Below are 14,092 nucleotides of genomic sequence, written 5' to 3' on the forward strand. Positions count from 1 at the left end.
TGCTTTGTGATGCATTGTGGTACAGCCTACTGTAGCAGTGTTGGAGCTTCACAACGATCTAGTCAATGACTAGACGTGTCAAAATGAAAAATGTTCGATAATTTTTCTGTGTTCCATCGAACGCTGTTTTAATTATCTGACTAGAAATAATGACTAAGTGTAAAGTATGCTGCATAAAATCAATGCCTCATTATAACAGAATAAATTTAAGATTGGCCCTAAATACTTTACTTTACTTGTGCCAATACTGTATCTGTATTTAAAAACACTTCAGTCTGGATTTTAATCTGAAGTGTGTTTGGGCTATTTTTTAACTTTAACTTTATAACAATGTCCCTGAAACACTGAAAATTGTCACGAACCCCCTGGTGCAGGATGGTGGGAAATTGTGGGTACATACAGCATTGGGGGTACATAGTATATCAAATTGTGCCTCATGTACGGTTTGTAAAGTACCTTTAGACATGTTCCCAGTTTTTCCCATGCGACCCAGAAGAAACTCTTCCATGGCCTGGTATTGAGTTCCGATCCAGTGGTTGGGGACCTCTGGTGTAAACCACTGGTAATAACCTGGAAATGCCTGAAAAACACTTAGGCCTTGTTTATACTAATAATCTCTCAATTTTCAACTTCCATCAACACTTTTTTTTGTCCATCAAAATGTTTTTTAAAATTTGAGCTTTCCAAAGTGGATAGATTTGAAAAAGCTGTTTGGGTGGACTATAAAATACGTAGGCTTTGATGATTGCATTTTCTCTGTCATTGCCGTGAAGTTTCAAAAGAGACGGAAACTAAATGCAGCTTTAAATGATGCGGGTCGAAGCATTTCACGTTTTTGCTCATGCGCAGTACAGGGACGTGAGCGTTTTTTGAGACGTTTTAGTGTGGATGAGCAACTATTGGGAAATCGATAGTGTGGACACGGAGAGTTTTTTTGAACAAAAATGCCTTTTACAAATGTATCCGGATTACTGTAGGACTACAGTCATTAGCATTTAGCCGTTGTGTGTAGTTTTTTTTTTTTATTACTCCTCAAACAGATATTCTATTTGCTTGTACTTTTTTCAAAAATACAGCCAATCTAATAGCCTACTTCTAAACCAACATGGCCCTGACCAGGCAGTTACCCAGCATAAAGAAGTAAATACCATAACATTGCATTACACGGCAATTAAACGTTAATGAGAAAGTCTTTGTCCTTTGTGTGTCATATCAACCCCTTCCAGTTACTACCACACACTCACCATCTTCCTAACTGACCACTCTTCAGGGTGAAGAAACAAAAAACTCCCACTCGTATGACTTTTTGTGTTGTCTGATGGTGTTGGCACCAATAAAGACTAACCCACAGGATCCCAGTTCTAATACACACCTCGCATTTCCAGCAGATGCCATGTGAACCTTTCTGGAAAGCATTCTGATTAAAAAAATAAACACACACACACACACACACACACACACACACACACACACACACACACACACACACACACACACACACACACGATCCCCGAGCCTTTTAGTGAGGTGCTGGATCTGAATATTGTATTCATATTCAGTTACATTCCTAGTACAAAACCACTTTTACAGCCAACTGTTTTGAGAGGATTTTTGAATTCAATAGCTTTGACCCCCCCCAAAAAAAAAGAATTACAAAGTGTAAATCTTCTTTCTTCAGAAACTTCTCTCTGTACCCAAAGTGCCTGAGGCTAAATAGTAGATCAGCACATCCTGGCATGAAATACAACCTGGCGAAGCCATTATTCCTTTATCTCTTATTGTTTTTAATAAGACACCTACTATAACACTGAATTTCCTGTTTTCTTTGTGCACTCCAGTTCATGGTATAACCAACCATAGCTGAACTTCACTCGCAAACTCACAGGTTGTTTTTTTACCCTGAGGTTAAAACTCTGCTGTTCCAAACAAACACAAGACCAGACTTTCTTTGGCCCGAGGCATGCAATACTGAATTTTTTTTGGTGGTGAAAAGGTAAGAGACTTCCTTTTCCCTATACATTGGAGAGCTGCTCATCTGGACATATCTATAAAACATTTACCTAGCACTGGCTGGAACATCACGTTCCTCTCCAAGGCGAGGATATTTCTGCGTGAGAGTGGATTTTTTGTGCGAATAATACACAGGACCGAAGCTCAGAGTTGCGTAGGATATTCCGTAATATGTTCATGATACTGGAGCTGTGCTGCACAAATTAGGATAATGGCGAATGTAAGCCCTGAACATATTGATGGCCTAAACAGGCAGCATAAAAAAAAACAGTGCATGCTATCTAAAGCCAAAAATCCAGAGCATTACCGAATTTTGCCAAAACACATTTTAAATACATTATTAGATTTCACAAACCGCAGCATTTAACCTCAACAAACAGCAAAAAAAGCAAACCCAATTTTCTCTTTCAAATATCAGCATTTTGTATTAATTGCTTTCATTCTCAACACCACTTTCCATTAATGACCAGCATTCTCCAATCAACAATCACCACTAACTCAGGGTTAAGGGCCTTGCTTAAGGTCCACAAAGATTGGTGGTGCTCTGGGATTTGAACTTGTGACCTTCTGTGCCTAATGCCTACACCACTAAAATGCCACCTCCTCCTATCAAACACCAACATTTACCTCAACCATTTATTCAATTATTGTACATCAGACACCGTCATATCGCATCAGCATTCTCCATCAAATATCATTATTCACAAACATCAACCATCACCAATTTACAGTATATCAAACACTAACATACACATCTTACCATTAAATCCTAACTTTAAAATCCCATTGGGCACTAATATCCTCCATAAAATACCACAACATGTTCATAAACGGAACATCAATATCCTTCACAAAACCCAATGGAGCACCATTTCCATATTCTCGAAAACACAATAACACTCATCAGCAAACACCAACATTTGCTATAAATACCAACATTTACCGAAGACCGTTATTCTTCAAATATGTATATTATCTATAAACACAATAGCAAATGCCAGCATTTAGCATTAAGCTTCAGAATTCCTTCGAATACCATTAATCACCAGGAGTCTCCCTTTAACACCACTATTTTTTCCATTTAAAATTCAATAGACACCACAATATACAATCAACACCACCAGGTTATAAATGAAATTCACAACCCCGATTCCAAAATAAATTGGGAGATTGTGTAAAATGTGAATAAAAACAATGCAATGATTTGAAAATCTCATAAACCCATGTTTTATTGACAGTAGAACATAGCAAACATTTAAAATAGTACCATTAAGTACCATTTTAAGGAAAAAATAAGGTAATTTTGAATTTGATGGCCAAAAAACATCTCAAAAAAGTTAAGACGGGGCAACAAAAGGATAATGTTTGAAACGAATGTGGTGACTTAATACTGCAGACTCTTATAATGTGTTATTAATTTGTAAATAAATGTGTTGGCATTGACATAAAACAAGCATTTGGAATAAATAATACTAATGAACAAGTCCTAAGTGTGGTTATTAAGCATTTGTAACTGGGCAACCATAAAACCAGTTATTACAGCTGATTGTTGGTAAAATAACTACCTTTAAGCTTAAGTAAGTAAGAAAAAATGATGAATAATCCTAAAAGTCTTACACAATCTTGATCAATGCTCTTTCATTGTATTTTATGCTTAAAATACGATCAATAAGATTTTTTTTATTGCTAGAAATAAGATTGTAAGTCCAGATGAGGAGTTCTTGCAGTGTATGTCTTAACCTCTACCACTATTCAAGTGGTCCCACCATGTCTCAGGGTCAGAGGAAAACAGGGTACAAGGAAAACTCTTCTGTTTAATCATCTGGGTCATGGAACAATCTTCCTAAAGATTTCCAAACATCTAAGTCACTAGCTATCCTCAAACAATGGCTAAAGACATACCTTTTTCAGAAGTACTCAAATTAGCACATCTTAAAATTGTCTCTTGTAACTAAATTTGGTTCTCAACTGAGTTTTGGACTTATAATATATTTTTAGGAAACAGTACCACAATGTACTCATTGGTAAAGACTTCAAAGCACTTTTGCAAGTTGCTCAGGATTAATCCATTTGCCGAATGTAAATCTAAATGCAACTGATACTTCCCCTTTTGAGTCTTGTTTCGTCAATGGTTTCTTCCTCGTGTCATCTCAAGGGGGTCTTCTTCACTATTGTAACTCTGGCTCTTCTATTAGGGATGTAAAATCTACATTCAGAATTTCGGTGAAGCTGCTTTGTAAACATCATCTATGCTGTCTGTTCATTCATTTGTGATTTCTGCACTGCAGGCATGGTTTTGCTCTTTGTAGTATGGATGAAGAGGAAAGAGAAGGAGCGACAGACCAAACAGCTGCTGATTGACCCCGAGGATGACGTCAGAGACAACATCCTCAAATATGACGAGGAAGGGGGCGGCGAGGAGGACCAGGTGACTGGAGCTCTGATTCTAGACAACTGTGGTTCTGAGGCTGATTTTTCGTCTTGTGTATTCGGTTCCATTTTATCAGCCCGTGAAAAGCAAAATACACTGGTGCTTCTTGTTTATCTCATGACCTAAACCAGACTGGGTAGCTAAGATTTTGATGATCAACCTTGCTAGAAAATTGCCAGTTTATTTTGGGGCAATTAAAAATCCTGACATGCTTCACATAAGGTATATTGCCAAATAAAGCTAATATGACCAGACCACATGGCCTGAGCAAAAAAGCTAATCCAAATCGAATATTAGCTGCAGATGTTCTTGCTGCACAGTCATTGTGTCTTAATTAAAGTTGTTGGCTAATGTGACTGTACTAGCTTTTGTGCATGCTTTTATTATGAATATGGTACAATCTTGTCAGCGTTGTGTAGGTTTGTCTTTAGCATATATGTGGTCTAATCTGCAGGACTATGACCTGAGCCAGCTGCAGCAACCCGACTCTCTGGAGCACATCATGGGAAAATCCCAAGGGGTGCGACGGGTGGACGAAAGGCCTGTTGTGCCTGAGTCTCAGTACCCCCTTCGGCCTATGGTACCCCACCCTGGGGACATTGGAGATTTCATCAATGAGGTACAATGGCTGAAATCCGGGGCTGAATTTCTGCCTGTTTAGTTTAATATTACATCAAATATTCCGAAGATTGGATGAAACTTGCTAATATAGAAACTAATAGGGGAGGCTGAAGCTTAGGGGTTAAAGGAATCTGATTTTGTATAACTGCAACTGATGTGTAACTGATATTTTGCATTGGATAAAAGTGTCTGCCAAACACTATACATTTAAAAGACTTTATTGAGCAGCCTAAAGATCCATGAAGTTACTGAGAAACCCAAGAACTTTGAGGATAGACATTCAGTGATGAGGATAAGTTCCTCTCATGGTTTCTACCTCATGCCATCTCAGGGAGTTTTTCCTTGCCAAACTCGTTAGGGATAAACTTACAATTATGAGGGGCAAACTTATATTCATTAAAATTTTACACTTTTTTATACAACCTTATAACCTCTTTATCTCTGTAAAGCCACTTTAAGAAAATGTAAATTATTATTCGTGCTCTAGAAATAAAAATTAATTGAATTGAATTCAGTGTAAACCGAGGAGAAATCATGCTAGCAATTTTAGGTGCAATTTCACAGTGCATTTTTTCTACAGTCAATTCCTATTCTAAAATCTAGATTATTTATGATAAAAAAAAAAATTAAGATTTAATTTGAGTTTATTACTTTTTCGTACACAGCTTTTTTTTTTTTATAATTTTTTTTTTAATGTGTTGGCAACCAGAATAAGCTTTTTTTTTTATTTTTTATGCAAGCTAGTGAAAAATAAATCAGAAATATATCAGAAAGGTTCTGATCCTTTTTCATTTTCATTATCAACCTTCAAACAAACCTTATGACAATTTTAAATTCAAAGAATGATACAAAGGCTGAGTTAAAAGGTGTCATTTTGTCCTTATCTGGCACTTAGGGGCACTTGTTTCAGTACCTGCCCTTTGTTGGTATTGTTTTGTGCTGTTCCTAAAGTGTTTTTCAGAATGTTCATAAATCACTCAACCCTGATTATCAGCTTTGCTTTACAAAACTCAGTGCTGTACAGTTTTATATCATTATAGTCTGATATTTTTATACGCCAACATTGTAGCCCGGATAATTCATAAGAAAGTTCTAAAAATCTTCGCTCTAGGGGTTTAACAAGTTACACTGTAATGTCACTGTCATGGTCCTTTGCCTTGGAGACTTCCACATCGAAGCTTGATTTTCATGCTTATAAAGACATTTTTACTTTAATATTGTGGGTGATATATATATCCTCCCCGGGAAGAAATGATTTCAGACTGATTTATGGCTTCTACCAGAGCACATACCATCATTTACCAGTTTCAGTTTTGAAAGGTTTATAAATCGTTGCTAATAATCAAATTCAAGGATCGCAAATGACATTTTTGCCTCGGGACCCCTTACTTTTTTATCTGTATGACTGTACGATACTGTAGATTGGACCTGATACAGTCGAATTTGATTTCACAGCCATTTTATCGGCCAAACAACTGTTTCTTTTGTCAGGAAACAATGGTACATTTTTTTCAATCAATCAATTGCTAAAAAAAAATCGCTTCAATTTACAATCACACTCTTGGTGTCACCCAAATGAGGATGGGTTCCCCTTTTTCAGTCTGGTTCCTCTCAGGCTTTGTTCCTCATACTGTTTAAGGGAGTTTTTCCTTGCCACAGTCACCCCAGCTGCTTTTTGCAATGTCCATCGTGAAAAGCGCTGTATAAAAAAGTTTAAAAACTCGCTCTGTTTACAAGAAAGTACTTTATTTATCTACGTTTACACACCTTCAAATTTAAAATAGTCAAGTCAAGTTTATTTCTATTTTCTTATATCAAGAGGGTGAAGTCCAGAAGTCAGGTGGATTGTTCTCATGACGACATTTTCGGGGGGTTGATTGTTTTCGCGTGTGTCAAACTTATGTCATGTCAAACGTCTCTGTGGCAGATTTGGCCAGTTTCACACAGAATTTCACGTTTGCTCTTTGTTATAACTCGCTGTCCGTGATGCACATGGTCAGAACAGCACCAATTGCACCATTAGTGTCAAAACTTGTTGCTACCACCTCATATAATGGTTGCAGGGGTGAATCCTGCTGATATTTGAACTATTCCTGTCATTTCACTGCAGGGTCTGAGAGCGGCGGATAACGACCCGACGGCTCCACCCTACGATTCGCTGTTGGTATTTGATTACGAGGGCAGCGGATCCACCGCCGGGTCGGTCAGCTCGCTCAACACCTCCAGCAGCGGAGAGCAAGACTACGACTACCTCAACGACTGGGGGCCACGTTTCAAAAAACTCGCCGACATGTATGGGGGTGGAGACGACTAGAACGGAACGGGGCTGTCCCTCAAAAGGCTCCACCCACGTCACCTGAACCTGCGGCGACGACCAATCATGGGCCTCTCTCTCTCTCTCTCTCTCTCTCTCTCTCTCTATGATAAACACACCCACCTACCAATCACTTGGCCAACTCCAGAGAGACTTGTACAGGGAGAGACAGCGATAATAGTGGACCTGCTTTTTTCTTCCTTTAATTATATTTTTTATCAGTTTCTTGTTTTCTGATTTTTTTTTTGTTAAGTAGTCCAGCTGTATTTACGCTTTGTGCTCATTATTTCTTTGAAGAATCCTGCAACATGGTTGATGCAACCATCTGCAGGGTGAAATCCTCCTGCTAATATTGAGACAGCGCATAAAAAAGAGAAAAGAGTAAAAAAAAATGAAAATAATAAAGACAAGGTAGGCATTCTACTCTGAAAAAAATGGTCTAAACAAGCCATTCTTCTTTCTTTTCTCTGAACTTGAATTCTATCGAGAAGAGGAGCACTGTCGTCGTTGTCGTCGTCGTCGTTTTTTCGTCGTTTTTTAAGAAGTGCCTTTAGTGGTGCGTAGTTCTTGGATTTTTCTCAGGATTGGTCTTCTGTCCAGACCTACACCTGACATCAACACACACCTACAGCTGACCGGCCATATTCAAGTTCCTCATAATTCACCTGCAGGAAAATCGAGGCTTTTGGCGAGTAGTTCCGTGACAGGAAGCTTACGCTACGTATATTCAATCACGTGTGTCAGGTTTGCATCAACGGATAAGACACAGTACATGAGATTTTTACTTTTTGACAAGATAAATTAGACTGCACAATTTCACATATTAGTGAGGGGACAGTTCTAGAGACACATTATCACTAGCAAACCATGAGGTTTAACCATCAAGTCCAAATTTAGTAGTACCAATACCAGTTTGAAGGATATACCATTAGACTTTTAGCATGATTTCAAAATGATCGCTACCCCGGAGGAGGCTGTCTGGGTAGGCAACATTTACAGGCAGCATGTTGCCTCTGAGATACAGACTGTCCTATTTAGAAAGCAGCATGCCAACGTCGGGTATGGTTCTTTTAAAGTTCTTCTAAGGTTCCTCCTTTTGGCACGGGTCGAAACAAGAAATTGGATATGGAAGAAAATCATAGACAAGGCAGGAAAGTTTTCTTTAGTTTTAGTTTTCGTGTTTGCTCTTTAATGTAGCCCTGTCAATGGCTATACATTTTTTTAGGCCTCTTGTCCATACAGAAAGTCAGAATGGCAGATCAGAATAGCTCTGATTTAGTTTCTCCATTTTCATGTGTTTCGAAAACATTTTTCCTCATGTGTATTAAGGGTAAATACTATGGTGGCCGAGATGTGCAAAACAAATGAACAAATCAGAAAACAAAAGAAAATTCAGAAAACAAATGAACAAATCCAAAAGTAAATTAACAAATTATAAAACAAAATAACAAATATCAAAAAACAAATGAACAAATTAGAAAACAAAATAACAAATATTAAAAAACAAAATGACAAATCAGAAAACAAAATAACAAATCAGAAAACAAAACATATCAGAAAACAAAATAACAAATCAGAAAACAAAACATATCAGAAAACAAAATAACAAATCTTAAAAAACAAAATAACAAATCAGAAAACAAAATAACAAATCAGAAAACAAAACATATCAGAAAACAAAATAACAAATCTTAAAAAACAAAATAACAAATCAGAAAACAAAATAACAAATCAGAAAACAAAATAACAAATCAGAAAACAAAACATATCAGAAAACAAAATAACAAATCTTAAAAAACAAAATAACAAATCAGAAAACAAATGAACATCTCCAAAAACACAATGACAATTCAGACAAACCTGGAAAAGGTAGGTATAGTTTGTGAATAAAAAACTTACCACTTATTAGATGACACATCTGCCATTCAAGATATACAGGAAGTAGCAAATTGTGAATCTTAGAATTTAGTTTCTTGTACACGTGTGGAGTTTTGTGATTATTTTTGGAACAATTATTTCCAATAGTAAAACTTTAAATATTTTTACACTTTAAGACACGTGCCGATTTTACTTTCCTCCTGTAGTCTGTTGTACTTCCTGTATATAATGAATAACTGATGTCTAGTCTAATGAGCGGTAAATATTCCTTTAGCAAACTATACATTTTCCCGTTTTTCTGAAGTGTCATGTTTTTTAGATTTGTTCATTTGTTTTCTGATTTGTTTATTTGTTTTGCACTTGTCGGTCACCATAAAAAACTAAGTCCAATCTACACTAGTGGCAATTTATTACTGATTTTAAAAGTATATATTAAGAAACTAATGAGGCTAAATTACATGTACTGTATGTCAACAGAAGAGTAAACCGTCGCTTGCTGTAAGCCATGGGTCAATCATTCGTTGATTCCTATTTTGGAGGCAAAAATGGGGTTTTTAACATAGCTAATATATGTGTTAATTCATTACATCAGCACAAGAAATTGACCAACTCTGTATCACTGCACTGTTGAGTAGTTTAGATACACTATTTGAGACATTTATAACCAAGTCGTTTGGGATGTTTTAAAAAAAAAAATTCACTCGTTCATGAAGGATCTCCATCGTTTGAACGTCCTGAGGAAGTTTTCACAATAAAATATTCTGTATAGATAATAAATGTAGTTTGATGTTTGATGTTTCACACTATGCTGGTCTTCACATCGATGCTGAAAAAAGCCGTCAGGAAGTTATTCAAGTTCCTTATCATTGTTAAAATGAAACGCAAGCTAAGCGGAAAAGGTGAGAAGTTTTATAAAACTGAAAAATCTTGTTTCTACTGGAGGTGAAAATGAGGAATGTGATGGCTTTTTTTCCCTCTTTTTTATAAAGTTTAAGTAAAGAGTTTAGTCAGAGTATCAGTGAAATCCGGTTTTAAAATTAATGGCTCATTAAATGTCCTGGTTAGGGTTTTTATCATTCTCCTAAAAGCCTGATGAAGTCTTTGGGTGATATTAAATTACCCTGAGGGCAAAAATATTATTCTGGGTCACATTAAACTACCTTGGACAGTTGTTATGCATAATCCAAACAAAGTTAGAACGGCAAGAAGAAGTGGTAGCTCAGTGGTTAAGGTTCTGGGGTTACTTATCAGAAGGTTGAGGGTTTAAACCCCAGCAGCCTTTCTTGGGCCCTTGAGCAAGGCCCTTAACCCTTAGTGCTCTAAGTAGTAGTGCTTACTGTAGCCTCCTAACATTGCTGGATATTTGAAGAAACAATTTCGCTGTAATGTACATGTAACAGTTAAAAAGCACCTTTACATTAAAGGCTAAGAATTCGTAGAAAAAGGGTAACTAGTGGTAAAGAAATAATCATTGGCATAGGAATATACAGTGTGGAAGTATAAAAAAGATGATCAGGCAGATTAAGTTTAATTAGAGTACATAAAGCAGTAAAGAGGAAAATCCATGAACCAGGAAAGAAAACACACTATAACACCCCCTGTCTCCATGTTGGGTTTTTTTCACTTGCAAGCCGATAAAAGGTTATAATATATATATAAATATAATATATATATATATATCAAAATAAAAAAAAACTTTTTTGATAGTATGCTGTGAAAAACATCAGTTTCAGCACTGCCATGTGTAAAATCAGCCTAATCGGGCTGCACTAGATTCGGAATAGAAGCTCATGAGGAATGGGTGGCATCACTGATCAGAGGGTGTGGTCAGGTCAGAGATTGGTTGGAGAAAAGCGAATCAGACAAGCATCATGAGTCAGGGAGGTTTCTTCACAAGGCGCTAACTTATGCACTCACTATGCACTATATTCTTACACTATACAACGTGTCGTCGACTGTCTAACACCCTCGATAGTATCTCATATCGAAAACACGGACGCTCTGGACAAGAATAACAGCTCAGCGTATGGTATCTCATATCATCCAGACACCAGAACAGCCTTTCTTCACGGGAAGAAACTAATTTTACACTGTAGCGTAAGCCATTTACAGTACAAATCATCATAACTGCGGTTTTCTCGGGTTGCTCCGCCCCTTCTAATGAAATTTCCCCCCATATTAAAATTGAAACATTGCTGACGGAGTAACTACCGGAAAAACATGACCACGAAAAAATCCAGTAAGAAAAGAGCTAACATTAGACACTGTGTATATCAATAGTGGTTTGAAATGTTAAAGTCGAGCGCTATTGCTAATCTGTGAGGTTTGTTTGTTTCTTTTTTTTAATTTTTTTTTAGCCTGTGCAGAAGCGAAAGTACTGTGATTTGTTGTGTGTGTAATGCAGGTTCGAGAGGCCTCGTCAGATTTATTGTTCATTCCACTAATCCTTTTGTTCACAGAAACAATCCGCAGCCATGCCACAGAAGCTCTGCTTTGGTTTTTACATTCATATAATGTTGTACAGCTTTTATTTTTAGCACTCACTTAAATAGACCATTGTGTCGTTTTTTTCGAACTGTTGATGTTGATATTTCCCAAACACCAAGTGAAAAGCCATGTGAGTGTGGTGTCGGTGAAGAATCGAAATCCTATTGTCGTCATTTAAACACGGGAAATGTCACGACTGTGCTCTCTTACACATTTGTCATGTTCTTATTTTTTATTTTCTACAAATGTAATGAATAAACATACGTTTCATTGTTCACAACACACCGAAAAACCTGATTATTAGAGTCGATAGATCGCTCGTCGAAAGAAGTGCTGTCATTCAAATGTGTCTCATTAGTGTCTCAAAAGTGTCTCAAAAGACGACTCAGATATACATGAAACCAAAAGTCCAAGTGCACTACTGTTTGGTTACTTTTTGCCAAGCGAATGCATTTTTTTTGCGGATTGAGGCTTCAGCACTGAGGCTTTAACTGTCTTTGATCCAATGTGCTTAAGACGGAGATTTGCTTTAGGATAGTTAGCTTAGTTAGGTTAGCATCAGGCAGAATTCTTGGCAATTAAAGTGTAAATTAAGGACAGCATCCAACGATTTATTTTATTATTTAAGGGCTGATGTGGCTACAGGCTTCCACTGATACACTTCATTAGAGATTTTGAAAAATTGTGATTTCTTTATATGTTCTTTATATATTTTATATGATTGAATTTAATTCAGGTTTTGGTTTCTGCTCCAGTTTGAAGTTAGGATTCATGTTTGGGTCAGGGCTAAAGGGTCAGAGTTAAAGGTTTGGGTTTAAAACTAAGGACACAGGCTTTGGTTTAGGGCTAGGGGTAATGATTGGTAGTTAGGTCTAGAGTTAAAGGTTAAGGGGTAGAGCTAGGGTTAGAGTTTTGGGGGTATTGCTAGGGTCAAAGTTTAGAGGGTAGAACTATGGTTAATGGTTTAGGTTCAGTGCTAAAGTTCAAGGGTGATGATTGTACAAAGGGAAAATTGTAAGGGTTTGGGCTAGGGTTAATATTATAGGTTTAAAACTATAGTTTAATGTTTGAGGTTAGGGTTAGGTTTAAATGATTAGGGTTAGGGGTGGGGTTAAAAGTTTGGGATTAGGGCTAGGGCTAAAGTTATGGTTTTAGGGTTAGGATTAAGGGTATGGTTACGGTTAGGGTTAAATTTATGGGGTTAGTGCCACCATTCAAGGTTTGAGGTTAGGGTTACGGTTAAATGATTAGGGTTAGGACTGGGGTTAATAGTTTGGGGTTAGGGCTGGGGTTAAATGATTAGGGTTAGGGCTGGGGTTAATAGTTTGGGGTTAGGGCTGGGGTTAAATGATTAGGGTTAGGGCTGGGGTTAATAGTTTGGGGTTAGGGTTAGGGTTAAATGATTAGGGTTAGGGCTGGGGTTAATAGTTTGGGGTTAGGGTTAGGGTTAAATGATTAGGGTTAGGGCTGGGGTTAATAGTTTGGGGTTAGGGTTAGGGTTAAATGATTAGGGTTAGGGCTGGGGTTAATAGTTTGGGATTAGGGCTGGGGTTAATAGTTTGGGATTAGAGCTGGGGTTAAAAGTTTGGGATTAGGGCTGGGGTTAATAGTTTGGGGTTAGGGCTGGGGTTAATAGTTTGCGATTAGGGCTGGGGTTAATAGTTTGGGATTAGGGCTGGGGTTAATAGTTTGGGATTAGAGCTGGGGTTAAAAGTTTGGGATTAGCGCTGGGGTTAAAAGTTTGGGATTAGGGCTGGGGTTAATAGTTTGGGGTTAGGGCTGGGGTTAATAGTTTGGGATTAGGGCTGGGGTTAATAGTTTGGGGTTAGGTCTGGGGTTAATAGTTTGGAATTAGGGCTGGGGTTAATAGTTTGGGATTAGAGCTGGGGTTAAAAGTTTGAGATTAGGGCTGGGGTTAATAGTTTGGGGTTAGGGCTGGGGTTAATAGTTTGCGATTAGGGCTGGGGTTAATAGTTTGCGATTAGGGCTGGGGTTAATAGTTTGGGATTGGAGCTGGGGTTAAAAGTTTGGGATTAGGGCTGGGGTTAATAGTTTTGGGTTAGGGTTAGGGTTAAATTATTAGGGTTAGGGCTGGGGTTAATAGTTTGGGATTAGGGCTGGGGTTAATAGTTTGGGATTAGAGCTGGGGTTGAAAGTTTGGGATTAGGGCTGGGGTTAATAGTTTGGGGTTAGGGCTGGGGTTAATAGTTTGGGATTAGGGCTGGGGTTAATAGTTTGGGATTAGGGCTGGGGTTAATAGTTTGGGATTAGGGCTGGGGTTAAAAGTTTGGGATTAGGGCTGGGGTTAATAGTTTGGGGTTAGGGCTGGGGTTAATAGTTTGGAATTAGGG

General features: G+C 37.6%; 1 protein-coding gene across 3 annotated transcripts in view; it reads left to right on the forward strand.

Moving 5' to 3' along the window:
• Nucleotides 1–8,795, forward strand: part of LOC310714857 (cadherin-4-like) — a 346,409-nt gene extending 337,614 nt beyond the window's left edge. For all 3 annotated transcript variants that reach the window (XM_083520863.1, XM_083520864.1, XM_083520865.1), the window contains 3 exons: nucleotides 4,299–4,438; nucleotides 4,896–5,060; nucleotides 7,173–8,795. In XM_083520863.1, coding sequence (XP_083376989.1) covers nucleotides 4,299–4,438; nucleotides 4,896–5,060; nucleotides 7,173–7,376 — 509 coding nt within the window. In that variant the 3' untranslated portion in view covers nucleotides 7,377–8,795. The remainder of the gene's footprint in view (nucleotides 1–4,298; nucleotides 4,439–4,895; nucleotides 5,061–7,172) is intronic.
• Nucleotides 8,796–14,092: the final 5,297 nt, after the last annotated feature.

Source organism: Silurus aristotelis, assembly GCF_946808225.1.
Source record: "Silurus aristotelis genome assembly, chromosome: 19".
Lineage (NCBI taxonomy): Eukaryota > Metazoa > Chordata > Actinopteri > Siluriformes > Siluridae > Silurus > Silurus aristotelis.